The following is a 21,455-nucleotide window of genomic DNA, read 5'->3' on the forward strand; positions in this document are numbered from 1 at the left end:
CGTACAATAATAGGACATGTTCCATTTCTTGTGGAATGGCACGTGGACACGGAATTTCCGTTTATTTATTTTTGTGGCCCCCATTGAAGTGAAAAAAAAAAAAAAAGCATATGTTTGCATGAGCCCCAGACTGTAGGAATAATAGAGGGATGGCACAACAGAATCATTTAATGTGGAGTACAATTATTCACTAACACTGTCATGTCAGGAGTGGTGACAGGTTCTCCTTAAGCACCAGAATACAAATAATACTGTAAATTAGGGGTCAGCAACCTCTGGCACTCTAGCTGTTTTGAAACTACAACTCCCAACATGCACACTTGCTTGGCTGTTCTTGGAATTCCCACAGAAATTAACGGAGCATGCTTTGATTTGCATTTTCATTTGTGGTTCCACAACAGAGTGTGCCACAGGTTGCTGAGCCCCTAAACTTTAGGATGTCAAGGATTATTGGAGTAAAGATAAAACTTAACAGCGAGTGCGTCATTTACCATGCTGGAGTCGCTATAGTTTTGCTTACACCAGAGCAGCCTCTTCGTAAAGTAGCTATTGGTCTAAACTCATCCCTAGTAGTAACCTATGTTTTTGTGATTGAAGCACCTGTGATGAGCTATAAAACTTCCTACGTAGCTCAGCAGTCTTGCTTGTCTGTGTGTGTCTCCGCAGTTCCTCCTCACTCCTCCCATCTTCACAGACTTGCACTGACATGTGTAATATGATCCTCCTGTGAAGTGAGGATAGCTGGTACACAGCTGATAACAGGAGAACCAGACATATTACAAATTTTCTTGCCCTTGTTTCTACTATTGGTTTATGTAAAGTTGTGTGAAAAGTAAGGGTACTTTCACACTTGCGGCAGAGGATTCCGGAACTGCCTGTCGGATCTGTCAAAACGTCTGCAAACTGATCGCATTTGTCAGACGGATCAGGATCCTGATCGGTATGACAAATGCATTGAAATGCCGGCTCAGTCTCTCCATTGTCATCCGGAAAAACGGATCCGGCATTTATTTATTTTCACTTTTTTTGCAGTCTATGCATGCACAGACCGCAATGCCGGATCCGTTTTGCCAGAAGGGTGGCCCCCTACTTTCCCTTTCCTTTCCCGCATCAAACCTCTTTCTCCAACCAATTGCTCCATATATTTGCTTATCAGAGAGCAGCATTTGGGGTGTAAATAGCAATGGCGAGGTTCCATTCCTGGCTGCTTCCTTTTACAGCCAAAACGCCTCCTCCAATCTTTTGTTTCACATTGTTGGTGTTCTTCTGGACTAATATATGTGCATAAATTGAATGTTATCCTAGGCACAAGGGGCTCTTATTATATATAGAAAAAAAAACTGCTACAGAGGATGTTCTCTAAATGTAAAAAAAAACCCATTGAAAACATTTAGCAAGAAGCTTATGTCTATGGGTCCATCTACATCGGCTTGTAAAAATCACCTTATCGCAGTCACCCCCCTCCTTCATTTTGTGTTTGTATGCCAATGAATTTCATGAAGCTGGGTCCCCTCTGTGTTTTTGGGGAGTGTAAAGAAAGCAGAGCCTATGCCTTCTAAAATAAAACTCAACAAAAAAAAAAATATGCCATAGAAGCTTCTTCTTCAGATGTTGAAGGCTCCAACATGGATTCCACAAAAGGGAGAGGAAAAGGACAAAGAGGGAGAGGTAGACCCCCGAGAAGGGGTCAGGCGTTGAGGAACACCCAAAGTTATGGTAAACAAATGGAGGGGTGGCCTATATATTTTTTATCTCATCCTCCTACACTAAATCCAGATCACCCAAGGAACAAGAGGAGCGAGAGACAATAGGGATATGCAGATTACAAATCTCCTCCCATATACTGACTAAGGGTGCATTCACACAACCGTATGTATTTTGCGGTCCACAAAAAAAATATGGATTGCAACAGTGTTGCCTCTGTTTTTTGTTTTTTTTGAGGATCTATTGTCACAATGCTTATCCCTGTGCGCAAAACGGACAAGAATAGGACATGTTCTGTCTTTTTTGCGGAGCTACAGAACGGACATACAGATGCATTTTTTGAGGACCCATTAAAATAAATAGGTTTGCATCCTTTTCAGCAAAAAATGTAGATCGGATGCGGACCATAAATACGGTCGTGTGTATGGGGCTAACTGAGATTAATAGACTTAAAAAGGGCCTTTCCTTCATCCCTACCATAAGATTTGATCATGTGAGATGGGTAAAAGACATCTCTTGTTATAGGCATGTTCACCACAGGTTTCAGCAAGCAAGAAATATTTAGGGAACTCAGAAGACTTGGAAAATCACCAGAAATTAGAGTTTATTATCCAAGCACAAAGCCATGAATAACAATTTTACATGCAAAAAGTCCAAAACAATAAGTCCTTATGCCCCAGGCGGCATCACGGCACAGGCCTTCCTTTGTAGATACACAGAATGTACAGAACATTTACTGTAAACACCGCATACTGGAAGATTCGCTGGATACTTCTGCCTTTTAAACGTTGAAGTGTATTTCCAGAGACTCAAGAGGATCTGCGTCTCAAGGTGTAAAACTAAACAGCTACTATAGTTTCTATTTGTGCAGTGGTGTCCCAGGCTGCCACATATATAACTACTGGATACAGGTTCTCAGCGTGTGGATAGGATTAAACTACTTGTAAACTACACAAGTTTGTTAGAATCAGGGGAACCATGCCTTGTAGGGCTAGCTCTGCTGAATGTAATGATATCTTTCGCTTACCGATCCATTGCTGGATTTTGGAGAAAAATTATTGTTTACTCTAAGTGTAAATGAGCAGTCAAGTGCACTGAGGGCGGGCCTAAACCACTCTGTGCACCCCTGCTCCTCCTTTTACCTCCGAAAGGCCTTCCCTCACCTTCTTGATTGACAGGGCTGGGTGAGATGGACCTTGCAGCTACCTGGAATCAAGAGCGAGGGGGGGACTGGCAAAGAAGCAAGGGTGCACATAGTGGCTTGAGCCTGGCCTCAGTGCACTTAACTGCTCATTTGCATGTAGATTAAAAGTACTTTTTCTTGAGGATAGGTCATCAATATCAGCCTGGCGGGGGTCCAATACTCAGGATTCCTGCTGATCAGCTGGATGAAGAGAAGGCCGGGCTGAAGATAATCATCAATATTAAAATCCCAGAAAACCCCTTTGAGGGACTGCTAGAGATAACCGAGTGCTGTACATAGCTTTCTCCACAATCCCACACAGTTGACTGGAGCGGCAACAGACATATGCGGCTGGCACTTCATTCAGACTGGAAAACGTAGGACCCATGCCAACCAGACACTTTTCATCTATCCTGTGGGTAGGACTTAATTCTTCAAGTTACGAATTTGAATGTTTTCTTGACTTCAAATATCCCATTGCTTAAAAAGAGCTTGAGTATTTGCGTTTTGTTCCATGGAAATAAGACATGGGTTATGTTGGTGCCAAACAGAGTAGTTTTACATGTGCTTGTAAATGAGACATCACTATCTCAAAGTATAGATAGGCTTCTAGAAGAAGTCTTCAGGATTACTGGCACAGAGCAGTACATCAACACTGGGTTACATGAGCTGCCCACTTCTTTCCTCACGTGTCTTCTGTATAGTATCAATTTATCAAAGTCATTAAACTGAATACATTTAAATGGCATCAAAATGATTCATACTATATTGTCAAAAGGGATTAAGGGGTCTACCAGCATTTAAAATCCTCTCTTAGGCCCAGTGTCTGACTCAATCATGGGCACCAAAGAGGCAAATCAGAAGATATCCCCATTTGAAGTTAATAATTTGCCACCAGTTGTGGATTGGCCACTGATGCTACAGGGAGAAATCCCAGTGGGCTGGACACAATACGATGCCATGAGGCCACTTGCCCCCTAAAACTGTACAGTATCTCGGATATCCTGCCTGGGTGGCACTACTGACCTGTAAGCCTGCCTACGTTAAGCTTAAGGTGTTATGTACAAGGGTTGCATCGGGTATCGAATTATCAATACCCAATCAATACTTTTGTAACCGGATCACTTTGATACCGGGATTTTCTATTTACCGATACAAGGCTGTGCAGCCTAGTATCACTAAGTGAACATGGCGCGCACGGCTCTCAGCGCACACCAGGTTATCCTGAGTCAGCACAGCGGAGAAGGAGGGAGTTCTTCCCTTCCCACTGTGTGCGGCTGCTGCTGGCCACCAATGAGAACAGAGAGGAGTAGGAGAGGAGGGACTGTGGACACTGCGCCACCAATGAATATAATTTATGCCGGAATACAAAACGTAGGCATTTAACCCCTCAGGTGGCGGGATTTGGGGGAACCATGGCATTTAACCCCTCAGGTGGCGGGATTTGGACCACTGCTGATGTGATAATGATAACCTATCCAGAAGAATTGCGCAATATGGCTCTCCTGAAATGGCGAATCCCATGGTGCTGTGATACTTCTTCATAGCACCATGGGATTCGCTATTTCAGGAGAGCCATATTGCGCATTTTTCTGCATACATAATGGACTTTAAAGAGAACCTGTCACTGGTCCTGATGTTACAATTTTTTTTTTTTTGCGCTGCTCCGTTCCCCCGCTGTGCCCACCGTTCAATTTGTCTGTCCTGTATGCTAATTAGTAGCATCTGTACAGGGAGAAGGAGACGGCCATGATTCTCAAGGGGCATCTCCTTCTCCCTGGCTGTCAGCTGCCCAATCTCAGCGGAGAGCGTCACAGCCAGGGAAAAGGGGAGCTGTTTTTTCAGGGCCACTTTAAGTTCCCAATCAGCTTCGCCTTTCCACCATTATCCATTTGTATTGATTTCCAAATAATCTGTAAAGACCTTATCAAGAAGTCTTGTGTATGCAATGCTCAAAATGCAGTTTATGATGTAACTAAGTGGACATTCTCATATTCTGTATAGATGAAGGATGGGCCCTCATAATTTTCTAAGAATGTCTTGGACCCATTCAATGTAAGCCTTTTGTTTCAACCATTTTTATTGAAAGTTTTCAAAGTGCAATACAAAAAGTATCAAAGCTCTCCATTGTCATAGTAAACAATCGCTGGTACAGTAGTGAATGCTCACAAATGTTGATATGACGGAGCTAAGTATACAGGTAAAGAATGATGTGACTTGTGAAAGACAAGCAGTATCTACTTTAGGTAAATTATTAAAACTAAATTAAACAGAACAGTAAAACAGAACAGTCCTGGAGGCAATTATATAGATACATTCTGTAATACAGTATTGTTTGGAGTCATGGTTGACATCCAGGTTTCCCATTGGTACATGAATTTACTTACTTTATGGTCTTTATAGGCCATGATTTTCTCAAATAGACAGTTAGTGTGCACCTTAGAGACAATATCCGCTGTTGTGGGGAAGGCGCTTGACTTCCAGTATCTAGTGATTGGGGGGGGATATATCAATATTGAAACCACAGTAATTAGACGCTGTTTTAAATATGTCTGCTCATAAAGAAAAACACCCGCGGGCATGACCAGAGCACATGTAGGAGGGTACCCCTGCAACCGCAACGGTGAGTGGCCCCCGGGGCAAATTCTGCTTAGTTTATCAGGGGTATAGTACCAACGCGAGCAGGTTTTGATTTCTGCTTTGTACATAGTGGTGCTATGGAAGGTTGCAGTAATAAATAGCCTGATCAGTTATTTTCCGGTATAGAGCCCCTGTGACGGAACGCTATGCCGGAAAAGAAAAACGCAAGTGTGAAAGTACCCTAATACTCTGGACTCCCAGGGATCGCCAACCAGCCAGGTTTGTTTCTGAGAGATGTAATTCCAGAAGTTGGAGAGGGGATGAGTGAGTTCAGCAGGGAGATGGGTTGGTGTTTGCCATTATGGTGGCAGGTACGCCAATGATGAATTGAGGCACTTAGTATAGCTGGTAGAGGAGGTGTTTTAAATGGGGAAGCACTAATACTATTTATAAGAAGGGCCTTGAGATTTTTATTAAAGGCTAGTTCTGTTTTAATTTGTACCCATGGAGATTTTGACTCTTGCACCCACCAATGCTTTAGGGCCTGTGTCTGGGTAGCTAAGAAGTAGTCCAGAAGATTTGGAAGGCCCAAAGCCCCTTTGGTTTTAGCTTTCAGTATTATACTTGCGGCTATCCTCTGTTCACTCCCTACCCAAACAAAAGTTATTGAGCAGGCCTTGTGCCTTTATAAAAAATACGTTGGGGACCTTGATGGGAACCGTTCTGAATAAGAACAAAAGTTTTGGAAGGATTAATATTTGAAAAGTTGCTATTTGTCCTATCCAAGATATTTTAAGTTTTTCATAAGAAGCAATATACTGTTTAATCGTGTCCAATAGTGGAGCGTAGTTAAGGTGTTATAACCGTGGTATTGACGGAGGAATGGTTATTCCTAAATATTGTATGTGATCTTGTCTCCAGTCAAGGGGAGATCTTGTCAGCGTATAGGGATATGCAATGCTGTCTGTCGCCAATCTGAATGCCTGAGATTTCTGGGTGTGTTCCGATTGCCTGAGCAAGGGGCTGTATAGCCAAGATGAATATCAGGGGTGAAAGAGGGCACCCCTGGCAAGTGCCATTTGTTAAATAAAAGGGTGACGTTAAGGCACCGTTTAGGAACACTTTTGCCGATGGTTTGGAATATAGAGCTCTGGTAGCAGTGATAAAGGCGTCCCCCATTCCCATGACTTCTAAAACAGAGAAGACAAACGACCAGTTCAAGCAGTCAAACGCTAGTTTAATGCGACGGGCGAGCAATTGTCCAGCCCTGTTATCCTGCGAGCAGTAGCAGGCTTTTATTGACCTCAGATTTTTCTCATATGTAAAAAGAAGGCATTCCCTAAGCTGTGTTCTAAGGGAGTGTATTTGAGTGGTCCGTTCAGAGGAGAGGGATTTTTTGTTGAGGGATTCTAGAGTGGTTAGTTGAGAAAGGATATTTTGCATTTTGGATTCTCTCTGCTTTTTCACCTGATGCACTAGCTTGATAAAAGAAGTGGATTCTGACTAGAGTGTCCCTAGGAGCCGTTTCTGGTAAATGTCTCGGTTTAGGGATCCTATGAGCCTGGTCAATGATCAGATCACGAGTACAGCAGGAGGGTAATAGCTTCTGCATGACAGATTTCACATAGTTCATGAGATCCGCGGGTCCGACATCCTGAGATCCCCCTGAAATGTTATTCCGCCTGGAGCGATCTTCCAGGTCATTCAGTTTAGCTTTAATACGTTCAATCTCACTAGAAATTTCCTCCTGATTATCTATAAGCTGATTGTGTGAAACAGCGAATTCTCCCATTTTAGATTCCACACGTGATAGCCTGGAGTCTAGGCCTGTGATGGAAGATTGTAATGGGGCTAATAGTGAAGAAAAGTCCCCGTGTAGGGTTGTGCTGAACGCCATCAGCATATATTTCAGGAGAGTGCCTGAAACAGGACTATCTGAGGTGTTAAACTCCTGCAAAGCCGTAGAGATGGATTAAGAGGTAGGGGACTCTGGGCTCACCTCGTCCAGTGTTGTCTGAGAGCCGGATCTCCGTTTCGCAGGACTCATCGCTGCAGGATAAGATGGCCCCCGCGCCCCCACATGGTCCTGGCAGGGAGAAGCACTGATCAGACCCGTTCTGTCTGATCTTCCAGCAGCATGAACTGGGCTGGCAGGTGAGAAGCGCGGATGATGTGCGCTCGGGAGATTCTCGCGTTTCCCTGGAGGGGAGGGTGCAGGAGCCGCAACAGTGTGCGGTGAAGGCTGGTCAGGGGCAGAAGAGGCATACAGGGCTTCGTCCGTGTCATTATCAAAATAAAAGTCCAGCCTGCCCTGCTTGGCTTGGGTCCTCTTTCCCCTTGGCATCGCAGGTATGCTTGTCTAGGGAGCAGTTGGGAAAGATTCTGCGGCTTGGAAGAGGGGAACTAGCTGTGTTAAAGTCGGGTTGTGCCGGAACTAGGAGTTTATGCAGCCATCTCGTTCGGCTGCCAAGCCACGTCCCCTGTAAGTCTTTAGTTTAGGTTCTGATGGTAATTTCCTTAAAGAGGACCTTTCACCACTCCTGACAAGCCTATTTTAATAGCTTCATGCATTCCCCATGTAATAACAATTCTGAAGCATCTATTCTTATGTCTGTATGTTGTGCCATTCCTCCATTATTTCTACTAGAAGTTATGAATGCATTGCTATTAGCCTTCAGTAAGGGTACAGAGGGGCGGTAACTAGTTGGGGGGGGTACCTGCACGGTCTGAAAAGGGCAGCACTGATTGAATAGAGTCAGACTGTGAAGGAACACATCCCCAACTGGTTACCTCCCCTCTGTGCCCTTACTGCAGACTGCTAGCAATTCATTCATAACTTCTAGTGCAAATAATAAAGGAATGGCACATCACAGAGCTATAAGAATAGAGGCTCCAGAATTGTTACTACATGGGGAATGCATGGAGCTATTAAAACAGGCATGTCAGGAGCGGTGAAAGGTCCTCTTTAAGCTGCATTTAGACGGTGCAAGGAGCAGCCATTTGTCGGGAACAAAGTGTTCTTTCCCGTCAATCAGCTGCCCGTTAAGTGTAGGTGAAGCGCCGCATTTACAAGCGCGGATCTCCTCTACAGCATAAGAACAAGTGATAGCTACTGGATTTGCTCATCCCCATTAGAGAGCACGATCTGCTAAACGAGAACAATGATTGAGTTGTCCGATCTATGGTTATTTCGCCCAATGAACGAGCGCTTCGCCCATTCATCGGGTAATATGTGGCACCTTTACAAGGGCCGTATAAATGTGGCCTTACTGACATCAATAATTATTTTAGAATTAGTAAAGAATTACACCGGTTTCATACTAAAGGCCCTTATACATATTAGATCATAGCTGGCTGAAACTGACATTTTAGTGTGTATGAAGAGCTGCTGACTACCTGCACAGGAGATATTGGGTAGAGAATGATTGGACATGATGTATTCACAACAGATTCTTTTGTTCTCCCAGGAGATAAGCCTCCATGATTGGTAACTGGTAGTGGCTTATACATTTCTCCCCATCGAAGGCAAGTGCATACTCGACCAAACCAAGACTGCGTGTGTATGTCCAATGGATGCAGCACTACAGTAACCAGCTCCATTTACTATAAAATTAACGGTGCTGTGTAGTTCCGATGCCCATCACCAGCGCTAGGGACACTGCAAAGCAGCTGATCAAAGGATGTGCAGGGTGCAGACCCATACTGACCAGATATTGATGGTCTACCGTGAGGCTAGGCCATCAATATAAAAAATTTTGGTAAGTGCAGAGCACCTGCTGGCTTAACTTTCTTAGGATATCTGTTCTGGTGCCATGCTCCCTATAGCAGTCTCTCATTTTTGAATCAGGACCAGAGGCAGAAAAGACAACAGAAGGCTCTTTTCAGTTGATCATTATGATGTACCCCTGTATGATATCTCCATACACATAATTGTAAGCCACGGCCTAATTAGCTCAGCCCTTTACATGCAATCTAATCGGAGACTGCATTTATGGTGGCAATGGGCCCCCTTTCCTGTTAGGGTTCTGTGAACCTGCACAGGATACACATATGGTATGTCCGTCAGAGATGGAGATGCTCTTCTAATAAGCCAGATGCGGTATAGTGGAACTTCCCATTCTCTTAGTCTCACAATTCCTACCATGCCTTTCTATTTGTCATTATACATTAACACATTGCACATTATTCAATTTTTGGAAGACATCCACTTACCCATGAATGCGCCTAAACTGCATATAAGGCTGAAGAAACAGCTCTCTGGAGGAAGGTTTCCACATTTGCTGGAAGAAAGGGAAAAAAAACCCGAAGTTAATGAATGTAAATAGGTTTCTGACAGCAGCAAGATGGAATTTTTCTTACAATAAACTCAGTTTCAAGCAGTTAGGAGTATTATTAGGAGATCTTCCCATACACAGAATCACAATGTTTTGCAGGGGTTGGTTCTTTTAAGTATGAACTGAAGGAAGCCAAAATTCACAGTCCCAAACTAAGGAGACTGTTATATTTTAAAGGCACAGGCAACCTATAAATGAAAAACCTGCCTAAAGCAATTGTCAATCTGCAGGATTTTATCCAGGACTCTAAAATAACAAATTTGTAGACATTAGACAGGGGTGAAAGTGGTGAAAAAACATAATGTGCCTCCTATTACAGACAGAGCAGTTGGGTGAGGCCCCTGCTGCAGCTGGTTCTTTAGGAAAAAAAAAAAATAAAAAATAAAATTGTGTGTAATTTAAGACAAAAATCGGATAAAAAGGAAGAGAGGAAGTGCTGGGATTTTCTATAGGTACAATTTTTATTTTATTTTTTTACAGAATTATATGAATTACCGTAGGTTATTTTTAAATTGAAAATGTACATCAAAAATGGCTTAAAAAAAATAAAATCATCACTGCTGGAGGGATAGGGGTTACCAGTTTTTATTGTGGCGCTCTAGCTGAGGTATGGAGAACAAATATTCAAAATCCATAGTTACGAAAAAAAAAAAAAAAAAAAAAAGCGATTTCAGCTAAATGCAAAAACAGCAACAATAAACCAAAGTAACAATGCCACAATAATCTAAATATACAAATTTCCAACAAAAATTTTGAAATGTTTTAAACAGAACATCCACCCCCACTGGCGCTGTAAGGCCCCTTTCACACAGGCGAGAATTCCGTGTGGGTGCAATGTGTGAGATGAGGGCATTGCACCTTCACTGAATCCGGATCCATTCGCTTCAAGGGGGCTGTTCAGATGAGTCGATTTTCACACATCACTTGTGCGTTACGTGAAAATCGCAGCATGTTCTACGGTATATTCAGCATTTTTCACGCAACGCAGGCTCCATAGAAATGAATTGTAATGCGTGAAAATCGCAGGCATCCAAAAGCAAGTGTGGATGTGGTGCGATTTTCACGCATGGTTGCTAGGAGATGATGGGGATGAGAAACCCCAGACCCCATTAAAGTCTATTCACTGTATTATTTTCCCTTATAACATGGTTATAAGGGAAAATAATAGCATTCTTAATACAGAATGCTTACTAAAATGTGGCTTTAGGGGTTAAAAAAAAAATAAAAAAAATAAATTATTAACTCATCCACTTGTTCGCGCAGCCGGCATCATCTTATTTCAGGACCTGCCAAAGGATTATACCTTCATTCAGCAGGACCTGCACTGACGTCACTGCACTCATCACGTGATGAGCGCGATTACATCAAAAGTCCTTTGGCAGGTCCTGAAAGAAGAAGATGCCAGCTGCGCGAACAAGTGGATGAGGCGAGTTAATAATAATTTTAAAAAAAAATTAACCCCTCATGCCACATTAAGAATGCTATTATTTTCCCCTATAACCATGTTATAAGGGAAAATATAAAAATCTGGGTACCACAATCAGCTATTTCTCACGCGCGTGCCAAACGAATCGCACTAGCGCGGAAAAAACTGAACAACGCAATCGCAGTCAAAACTGACTGAAATTGCATACGCACTTGCACAATTTTCCCTGATTGCAGACGCAACGCATCCGGCCCTAATCCGGAGTCTCGTCTGCAAGGGGCCTAAATCCTGCATTTATCACACAAATGTGAGAGGCAGGTAAGGATACTTTCACATTAGCGTTTTTCCAGATCCATGAAGGATCCGCAAAAACGCTTCCGTTACAATAATACATCAACATGCATATGCATATTCTATAGTCATGAACGGATCCGGTTGTATTATGTCTTCTATAGCCATGACTGATCCGTCATGAACACCATTGAAAATCAATGGGGGACGGATCCGTTTTGTAGTGTGTCAGAGAAAACTGATCCATCTTGCTCCGCACCACATCGCGGACAGAAAAACGCTGTTTGCAGCGTTATTCTGTCCACGATGGGAGCACAACCAAACGGAACAGAATGTGTTTTTGTGCATTGCTTTTCGTTCAGTTTTGTCCCCATTGACACTGAATAGGGACAAAACTGAAGCGTTTTCCCCCGCTATTGAGATCCTATGACTGATCTCGATAGTGGAATTGAAAACGCTAATGTGATGTTAAAGTAGCATTAGGTATTTTCATGGAGCCTGGCACGAAATAAAATAAAATATTTATCTTCCTCAAAGCTTTTAGCAAGGAGGAGTTTTACTGCACAAGATCAACCTTTCACCTAGTTTCCAAGCACTGGAGACAGAAAGCGGAGGACCCTCAAATTTCATGTTAACACTTTCATGGTCCAACCACAATACTTTAAATACATATTATAAAAACTTACAAGAAAATACTAATCTGGGGTTTATCAATATAAACAAAACAAAAAAACTGCAATACTGGGAATACAGTGAAAAAGTGTCTTTTATTGACATGTGTAACATTGCTTTGATATGTGTCAATAAAGGACACTTTTTCACGTTATTCCCAGGCGTGCAATGAGTTTTTTGGTATATATACAGGTCCTTCTCAAAGAATTAGCATATTGTGATAAAGTTCATTATTTTCTGTAATGTACTGATAAACATTAGACTTTCATATATTTTAGATTCATTACACACCAACTGAAGTAGTTCAAGTCTTTTATTGTTTTAATATTGATGATTTTGGCATACAGCTCATGAAAACCCAAAATTCCTATCTCAAAAAATTAGCATATCATGAAAAGGTTCTCTAAACGAACCATTAACCTAATCATCTGAATCAACTAATTAACTCTAAACACCTGCAAAAGATTCCTGAGGCTTTTAAAAACTCCCAGCCTGGTTCATTACTCAAAACCGCAATCATGGGTAAGACTGCCGACCTGACTGCTGTCCAGAAGGCCATCATTGACACCCTCAAGCAAGAGGGTAAGACACAGAAAGAAATTTCTGAACGAATAGGCTGTTCCCAGAGTGCTGTATCAAGGCACCTCAGTGGGAAGTCTGTGGGAAGGAAAAAGTGTGGCAGAAAACGCTGCACAACGAGAAGAGGTGACCGGACCCTGAGGAAGATTGTGGAGAAGGACCGATTCCAGACCTTGGGGGACCTGCGGAAGCAGTTGACTGAGTCTGGAGTAGAAACATCCAGAGCCACCGTGTACAGGTGTGTGCAGGAAATGGGCTAAAGGTGCCGCATTCCCCAGGTCAAGCCACTTTTGAACCAGAAACAGCGGCAGAAGCGCCTGACCTGGGCTACAGAGAAGCAGCACTGAACTGTTGCATGTCATTCGGAAATCAAGGTGCCAGAGTCTGGAGGAAGACTGGGGAGAGGGAAATGCCAAAATGCCTGAAGTCCAGTGTCAAGTACCCACAGTCAGTGATGGTCTGGGGTGCCATGTCAGCTGCTGGTGTTGGTCCACTGTGTTTTATCAAGGGCAGGGTCAATGCAGCTAGCTATCAGGAGATTTTGGAGCACTTCATGCTTCCATCTGCTGAAAAGCTTTATGGAGATGAAGATTTCATTTTGCAGCACGACCTGGCACCTGCTCACAGTGCCAAAACCACTGGTAAATGGTTTACTGACCATGGTATTACTGTGCTCAATTTGCCTGCCAACTCTCCTGACCTGAACCCCATAGAGAATCTGTGAGATATTGGGAAGAGAAAGTTGAGAGACGCAAGACCCAACACTCTGGATGAGCTTAAGGCCGCTATCGAAGCATCCTGGGCCTCCATAACACCTCAGCAGTGCCACAGGCTGATTGCCTCCATGCCACGCCGCATTGAAGCAGTCATTTCTGCAAAAGGATTCCCGACCAAGTATTGAGTGCATAACTGAACATAATTATTTAAAGGTTGACTTTTTTTGTATTAAAAACACTTTTCTTTTATTGGTCGGATGAAATATGCTAATTTTTTGAGATAGGAAATTTGGGTTTTCATGAGCTGTATGCCAAAATCATCAATATTAAAACAATAAAAGGCTTGAACTACTTCAGTTGGTGTGTAATGAATCTAAAATATCTGAAAGTCTAATGTTTATCAGTACATTACAGAAAATAATGAACTTTATCACAATATGCTAATTATTTGAGAAGGACCTGTACACTGAACAAAAATATAAACGCAACACTTTTGGTTTTGCTCCCATTTTGCATGAGCTGAACTCAAGATCTGAAACATTTTCTACATACACAAAAGACCCATTACTCTCAAATATTGTTCACAAATCTGCCTAAATCTGTGTTAGTGAGCACTTCTCCTTTGCCGAGATAATCCATCCCACCTCACAGGTGTGGCATATCAAGGTGCTGATTAGACAGCATAAATATCGTACAGGTGTGCCTTAGACTGCCCACAATAAAAGGCCACTCTGAAATGTGCAGTTTGATCACACAGCACAATGCCACAGATGTCGCAACGTTTGAGGGAGCGTGCAATTGGCATGCTGACTGCAGGAATGTCTACCAGAGCTGTTGACCGTGCAATAAATGTTAATTTCTATACCATAAGCAGTCTCCAAAGGCGTTTCAGAGAATTTGGCAGTACATCCAACTGGCCTCACAACCGCAGACCACATGTAACCACACATGCCCAGGACCTCCATATCCAGGATGTTCACCTCCATGATCGTCTGAGACCAGCCACCCGGACAGCTGCAGCAACAATCGGTTTGCATAACCAAAGAATTTCTGCACAAACTGTCAGAAACCATCTCAGGGAAGCTCCTCTGCATGCGCGTCATTCTCATCGGGATCTGGACCTGACTGCAGTTAGTCCTCGTAACCGACTTGAGTGGGAAAATGCTCAGATTCGACGGCGTCTGGCACATTGGAGAGGCGTTCTGTTCAAGGACGAGTCCCGGTTTTCACTGTTCAGGGCAGATGGCAGACAGCATGTGTGGGTGAGCGGTTTGCTGACATCAATGTTGTGGATCGAGTGGCCCATGGTGGCGGTGGGGTTATGGTATGGGCAGGCGTATGTTATGGACAACGAACACAGGTGCATTTTATTGATGGCATTTTGAATGCACAGAGATACCGGGACGAGATCCTGAGGCCCATTGTTGTGCCATTCATCCACGACCATCACCTCATGTTGCAGCAGGATAATGCACGGCCCCATATTGCAAGGATCTGTACACAATTCCTGGAAGCTGAAAACATCCCAGTTCTTGCATGGCCAGCATACTCACCGGACATGTCACCCATTGAGCATGTTTGGGATGCTCTGGAATCGGCGTATACAACAGCGTGTTCGAGTTCCTGCCAATATTCTGTAACTTCGCACAGCCATTGAAGAGGAGTGGACCAACATTCCACAGGCCACAATCAACAACCTGATCAACTCCATGCGACGGAGATGTGTTGCACTGCGTGAGGCAAATGTTGGCCACACCAGATACTGACTGGTTTTCTGAACAAAACCCCCTTCCCAGTAAGGCAAAACTATGCAGATTTCAGAGTGGTCTCTTATTGTGGGCAGTCTAAGGCACACCTGTGCAATATTCATGCTGTCTAATCAGCACCTTGTTATGCCACACCTGTGAGGTGGGATGGATTATCTCGGCAAAGGAGAAGTGCTCACAAACAGATTCAGGTCTTTTGTGTATGTAGAAAATGTTTCAGCTGTGGGTTCAGCTCATGCAAAATGGGAGCAAAACCGAAAGTGTTGCGTTTATATTTTTGTTCAGTGTGTGTATATATATATATATATATATATATATATATATATATACTATACATACACACACACACACACACACACACCCCTAAAAAAATATTAGGAACACCATACTAATACTGTGTTGGACCCCCTTTTGCCTTCAGAACTGCCTTAATTCTACGTGGCATTTATTCAAAAAGGTGCTGATAGCATTCTTTAGAAATGTTGGCCCATAGAGATAGGATAGCATCTTGCAGTTGATGGAGATTTGAGGGATGCACATCCAGGGCACGAAGCTCCCGTTCCACCACATCCCAAAGATGCTCTATTGGGTTGCGATCTGGTGACTGTGGGGGCCATTTTAGTACAGTGAACTCTGTCATGTTCAAGAAACCAATTTGAAATGATTCGAGCTTTGTGACATGGTGCATTACCCTGCTGGAAGTAGCCATCAGAGGATGGGTACATGGTGGTCATGAAGGGATGGACATGGTCAGAAACAATGCTCAGGTAGCTCGTGGCATTTAAACGATGGCCAATTGGCACTAAGGGGCCTAAAGTATGCCCAGAAAACATCCCCCACACCATTACACCACCACCACCAGCCTGCACAGTGGTAACAAGGCATGATGGATACATGTTCTCATTCTGTTTACGCCAAATTCGGACTCTACCATTTGAATGTCTCAACAGAAAATCGAGACTCATCAGAACAGGCAACATTTTTCCAGTCTTCAACAGTCCAATTCTGGTGAGCGCATGCAAATTGTAGCCTCTTTTTCCTATTTGTAGTGGAGATGAGTGGTACCTAGTGGGGTCTTCTGCTGTTGTAGCCCATTCGCCTCAAGGTTGTGCGTGTTGTGGCTTCACAAATGCTTTGCTGCATACCTCAGTTGTAACGAGTGGTTATTTCAATTAACGTTGCTCTTCTATCAGCTTGAATCAGTCGGCCCATTCTCCTCTGACCTCTAGCATCAACAAGGCATTTTCGCCCACAGGACTGCCGCATACTGGATGTTTTTCCCTTTTCACACCATTCTTTGTAAACCCTAGAAATGGTTGTGCGTGAAAATCCCAGTAACTGAGCAGATTGTGAAATACTCAGACCGGCCCGCCTGGCACCAACAACCATGCCACGCTCAAAATTGCTTAAATCACCTCTCTTTCCCATTCTGACATTCAGTTTGGAGTTCAGGAGATTGTCTTGACCAGGACCACAACCCTACATGCATCGAAGCAACTGCCATGTGATTGGTTGACTAGATAATCGCATTAATGAGAAATAGAACAGGTGTTCCTAATAATTTTTTAGGTGAGTATATATATATCTATATTAGTTATTCATTTAGAACATGTCTTATTTTTTTGTAATGATGACTGTCTCTTGCAGATCGTGGACCCATTCAAGTCAGTAGGTCCACATCTGCAAACTGTGCACCATCCATGTGTGTTGTACAGTTTGCAGATGTGGACCTACTGACTTGCTTGTGTACATGAGACACGCTTGTGTACATGAGCCCTTAGCAGGTAACCCAGTCGGTAAAAAGCAAATTAAGTTTTTTTTTTTAAATCCAAGCCAGCAATTTTTACAGCTCCAATAGGAATTGGTGACTTTGCTCTACCAAATTTGAATGACAAGACTGCATAACTATGCACAAAGGTGTGGTTTTATCTAGAATGTGTGGTTTCATCTAGAATAATAAAAAAAAAGGAGCAAACAGAGCAGGAATAAGGGCTCACACAACTGACTGAACCATGTCTATGTACTATTGAGCCAAAGGCACTCCGCATACCGCCATGTGATACCTCTGTAAAAGTCTCCCTTAAAGGAAAGATATCAGAATACGGTAGTCAATGGCACCATTTCTTTTCTGTATGAGTGCAGCAGAAGATATGTATGCCTCCGTATGACATGAGGTACATGTGAAAGTACAGTATGGCTTCATACACTCCTATGGATGCCATTTTGCAGCTCCATAACAGCCATATGCATCAGGCCCAAGGCAACCACAAAACTGAAAGGAATGAATGTTTGTGTTCTTAATTGATAATCATTAACAAACATTTGCAGGAATAGTGGAGAAAATAATGATCTGTATGCACTGTAAAAGCAACGAGCTATACTTCCATTAAAGGAGGAAATCCATTCAAAATGAACTGAGGTGAAGATGGCAGGAGATGGGCTGCATCTACAGAAGTCTAAACTGTATTTATATCCTCGTCGGCAAGAGAATAACATCTCTGTACTGTAGTTCTGCATGTAAGCTTTGCTCCAGAAGCCTGTAGGACTTCGGGGAGTTAAAAAAAATAAAAATAAAAATATATAGTATGTTCCAACTGATCTAATTCTTCTGATAACAATAATAACAATTTAGCTCCAAATGCTGCTTTTGAACAAGCCATCCATCTTGGATTATACATGTATTCCCCCCTGTTGCTTGTACAGCACCGATATCTTTCATAGTGGGGTTGACATCTTGGCTCCTTATTTTAATCTTCACATTTTTTCACATTGGATCTAGGAGCCTTTGCCTACAATTTGCATCAACTCCCGAACATCGGCGGCTGATCATGTATGTCCAGCTTCAGGCTATTTAAAAGACTCTCCGACGTGTAACCAGCAGCTGAGGTGTGGCAGGACATCTTTGCGACAATAAGTGCACAGGGTCATTATCAACCCCAGGCAACTTTACTATTTCATGGCTTGGGTTTAAAAAAAATAAAATAGGTTGCATTTAGGGCCAGAGTAATGGTGGGAAAAAAAAAAAAAAAAGAAGTGTAGAATACGGGCTCATGCACATGACCATATCTTTGATCCGCATCCAATCTGCATTTTTTTGCGGATCACGTGTGGACCCATTCATTTAATGGGGATGCAAAAAGATGCTGACAGCACACCGTAAGCTGTCTGCATTCCTATGTCCGTTCCGCAGCCCTGTAAAAAAGATAGAGCATGTCCTATACTTGTCCGTTCTGCGAACAAGGATAGGAAATTTCAAAAGGAGTTAAAAAAGAAATAACGTTACCTACTTGGGTATTAAGATAGGACCCATTATATAGTTTAAACTACGTCCCACTTTTAAACTCTATTCAGGAACAACCATCCACATTTAAAAACGCTATGCTGACCTGGTTTGGTAGGAAAAACATAGTCACATCACTTTTTCTGCCTAAATTGACCAACCTACAACAGGTCCTGCCCATTCCAGTGCCCAGATCATACTATGTAGCGGTGAGACGCCTGATTCGCTCTTTTGTTTGGGCAGGGAGGAGAGCACGTATCTCCTATGATACCCTCAGTAAACCTAAATAATATTGAGGAATAGGACTGCCTGATCCAGAGATATATGCAGGGCTGTGGAGTCTGAGTCGGAGTCAATTTTGGGTACCTGGAGTCGGAGTCGGCAAAAAATGGACCGACTCCGACTCCTACTAAATTTAAATTGGAATAAAAAAATAAAAAAGCAAGTTTAAATGTCCGAATTCATAAACAGTTATAATTAATGACTTCTCTACTGTAAGAATAAAGGCCAATGCATGCAGTGCCTCACGTAACCGCAAAACAAACGCGTTCAGTGATGTGAAGAAGCATGCTTTTCATATGCTTCACTATATGGCACGCAATGCACAATTAGGAGTGACAATACATATACTTTCCATTGTGTTGTGTTCTGATGTTACAGGGAACACAATGCCCATGGTTTACCTAGCCTCTCACTGATAAGGGATTAAGTAAATCTGTGTTTTGCAGGACTAGAGACACTTGTATAAGTGAAGGGAATGGAGGGTCAATAGTTCAAGACTGAAGCTGTAAACCATGGATGTCAAACTCATGGCCCTCCAGATGTTGCAAAACTACAACTCTCATCATTCCCTGATAGCTGTAGTATGCCCAGGCATGATGGGAGTTGTAGTTTTGCAACAGCTGGAGGGCCACGAGTTTGACATCCCTGCTGTAAACCATTGGAAAAACTGCTGTCATTCAGCTAAGGCTATAAAACGTGTAAACTCAGAATGTTGTCTTAAACTTTAAACATGACTATGGGATTCTTCTAGGGAAATCATGTTTTAAAATAAATGTCCCTTCTTGGATCCTCCCACTGCCCTGTCTTCAGCTGAAGATCAGCACACAAAGGAGAAGGCAGCAGCTTCTGCCCAACTACCTCTCTGTGCTAGAAGAGCTTAGAAGAACTTATTTCTTTCCTTCAAGGAATGTATAAAATACATTCGCATATTAAATACAGAGGAGTCGGAGTCGGGGAGTCGGAGTCGGAGTTACAAAAAACTGAGGAGTCAGAGTCGGAGTCGGAGCATTTATCTACCGACTCCACAGCCCTGGATATATGGCAGAGCGGTTCTATTATCAAGAGTAGTCAGGTGGCTTACTGGTGCATCCAAGGAGTCATGGGTGGGTATGGACCAAGCGCAATTTGGCCTCCCCCTTACAAGTCTCTTGGTAGGGGTAACTACCCTCCCGGACTCTGTTGGTCCACTCGACCCAACAGTTAATTCCACATTGGGGGCTTGGAGGTGGTTTCAATCCTCTCAATGCGCCCTTCCTCTACCCTCACCACTGATCCAAGTAAAGGATAGTCTAGCACAAGCACCTAAGACATTACTTGAAAGCTTACTCTCATCTATTAGAAACTCTACACCAGGCATCCTCAAACTGCGGCCCTCCAGCTGTTGCAAAACACAACTCCCAGCATGCCTGAACAGCCTACAGGTATCAGCCTACAGCAGGGCATTGTGGGAGTTGTAGTTTTACTACAGCTGGAGGGCCACAGTTTGAGAATGCCTGCTCCACACGATTGGCCTTTGACGAGGAAGGTGAAGTTCTAAAGAGTTCCGCTATAACAAAGCTTTTCCCTGAAAGCAAGTTCTCACTACCTCTAATTTCATTTTTACGCTCCTTCACCTCCAAACATGTACCAAAACAAGTATTGCTGCGTCCATTAACTTGGTTTGAGGGGTTGCTTACAAATCCAAACTCATATGCCAAATTGATCTCCCCAATTTATAAAAGACTATGCACCCCCATACTCATGCCTAAACTTAGCCTTTGTTGGCCTATGGGAGAGAGACCTAGAAGTTTCTTTCACCCAAGAGGAAATTTCACAACTTCTTCTGAAACCTCATAACATCTAGATGTGTCCGAACACAGGAGAATGGTTACAAAATCCTAACTAGGTGGTATAAAACTCTGGATATTACTTGCATGTATGGACAGGACAAAATAGATACTTGTTAGAGATGCCTCACCCATCTTAAAGTATGATTTTTTACATTAAAGGGGTAGTATCAATTCAGCAAGCAGCATTTATTGTGTAGAGGAAGTCAATACAAGGCACTTACTAATGTATTATCATCCATATTGCCTCCTTTGCTGGCTTCATTCATTTTTCTATCACATTATACATTGCTTATTTCCATGGTTATAACTACCCTGCAATCCATCAGTGGTGACCATGCTTGCACACTATAGGAAAGAGCACTAGCTATTGTGAGCTCTCACAGTCCCGGCCACCAGACAGATCGGCTCTTTTTTTCCTATAATGTCAAAGCACAGCCACCTCTGCTGGATTGCAAGATGGTCATAACCATGGAAACGAGCAGTGTATAATGAGATGGAAAAATGATTCCAGCCAGCAAAGGAAGCAATATGGACAATCACAATACATTAGTAAGTGGCTTATATTAACTTTCTCTACATGATAAATGCTATTTGCTGTAGCGCAGCGGTTCTCAACCTAGGGGTCGCGACCCCTTTGGGGGTCGATCGCCTGAGGCTTCCTATTGTGGGTCGCCCACACAACGGCAGCGGCCCCTTATCCTCGCGCACAGAAAGTGATGTCCTATCACTGCCTGTGCTTGAAGGAGCCTGACGTCTGGACGGGTAAGTCGGGCCGCCTGTCTGCTGAGGTCCGAGTTTTTTCGTTAATGACAC

The 21,455-nt window shown here is 43.1% G+C and overlaps 1 protein-coding gene across 1 annotated transcript in view; it reads right to left on the reverse strand.

Annotated features, from left to right (window-relative positions):
• Positions 1 to 21,455, reverse strand: part of LOC122941205 (transmembrane protein 150A-like) — a 123,168-nt gene that overhangs the window by 26,799 nt on the left and 74,914 nt on the right. The window contains exon 4 of the mRNA XM_044298269.1: positions 9,680 to 9,747. Within this exon, the coding sequence (XP_044154204.1) occupies positions 9,680 to 9,747 (68 nt within the window). The remainder of the gene's footprint in view (positions 1 to 9,679; positions 9,748 to 21,455) is intronic.

This window comes from Bufo gargarizans, chromosome 6 (assembly GCF_014858855.1).
Source record: "Bufo gargarizans isolate SCDJY-AF-19 chromosome 6, ASM1485885v1, whole genome shotgun sequence".
In the NCBI taxonomy this organism is placed as follows: Eukaryota; Metazoa; Chordata; class Amphibia; order Anura; family Bufonidae; genus Bufo; species Bufo gargarizans.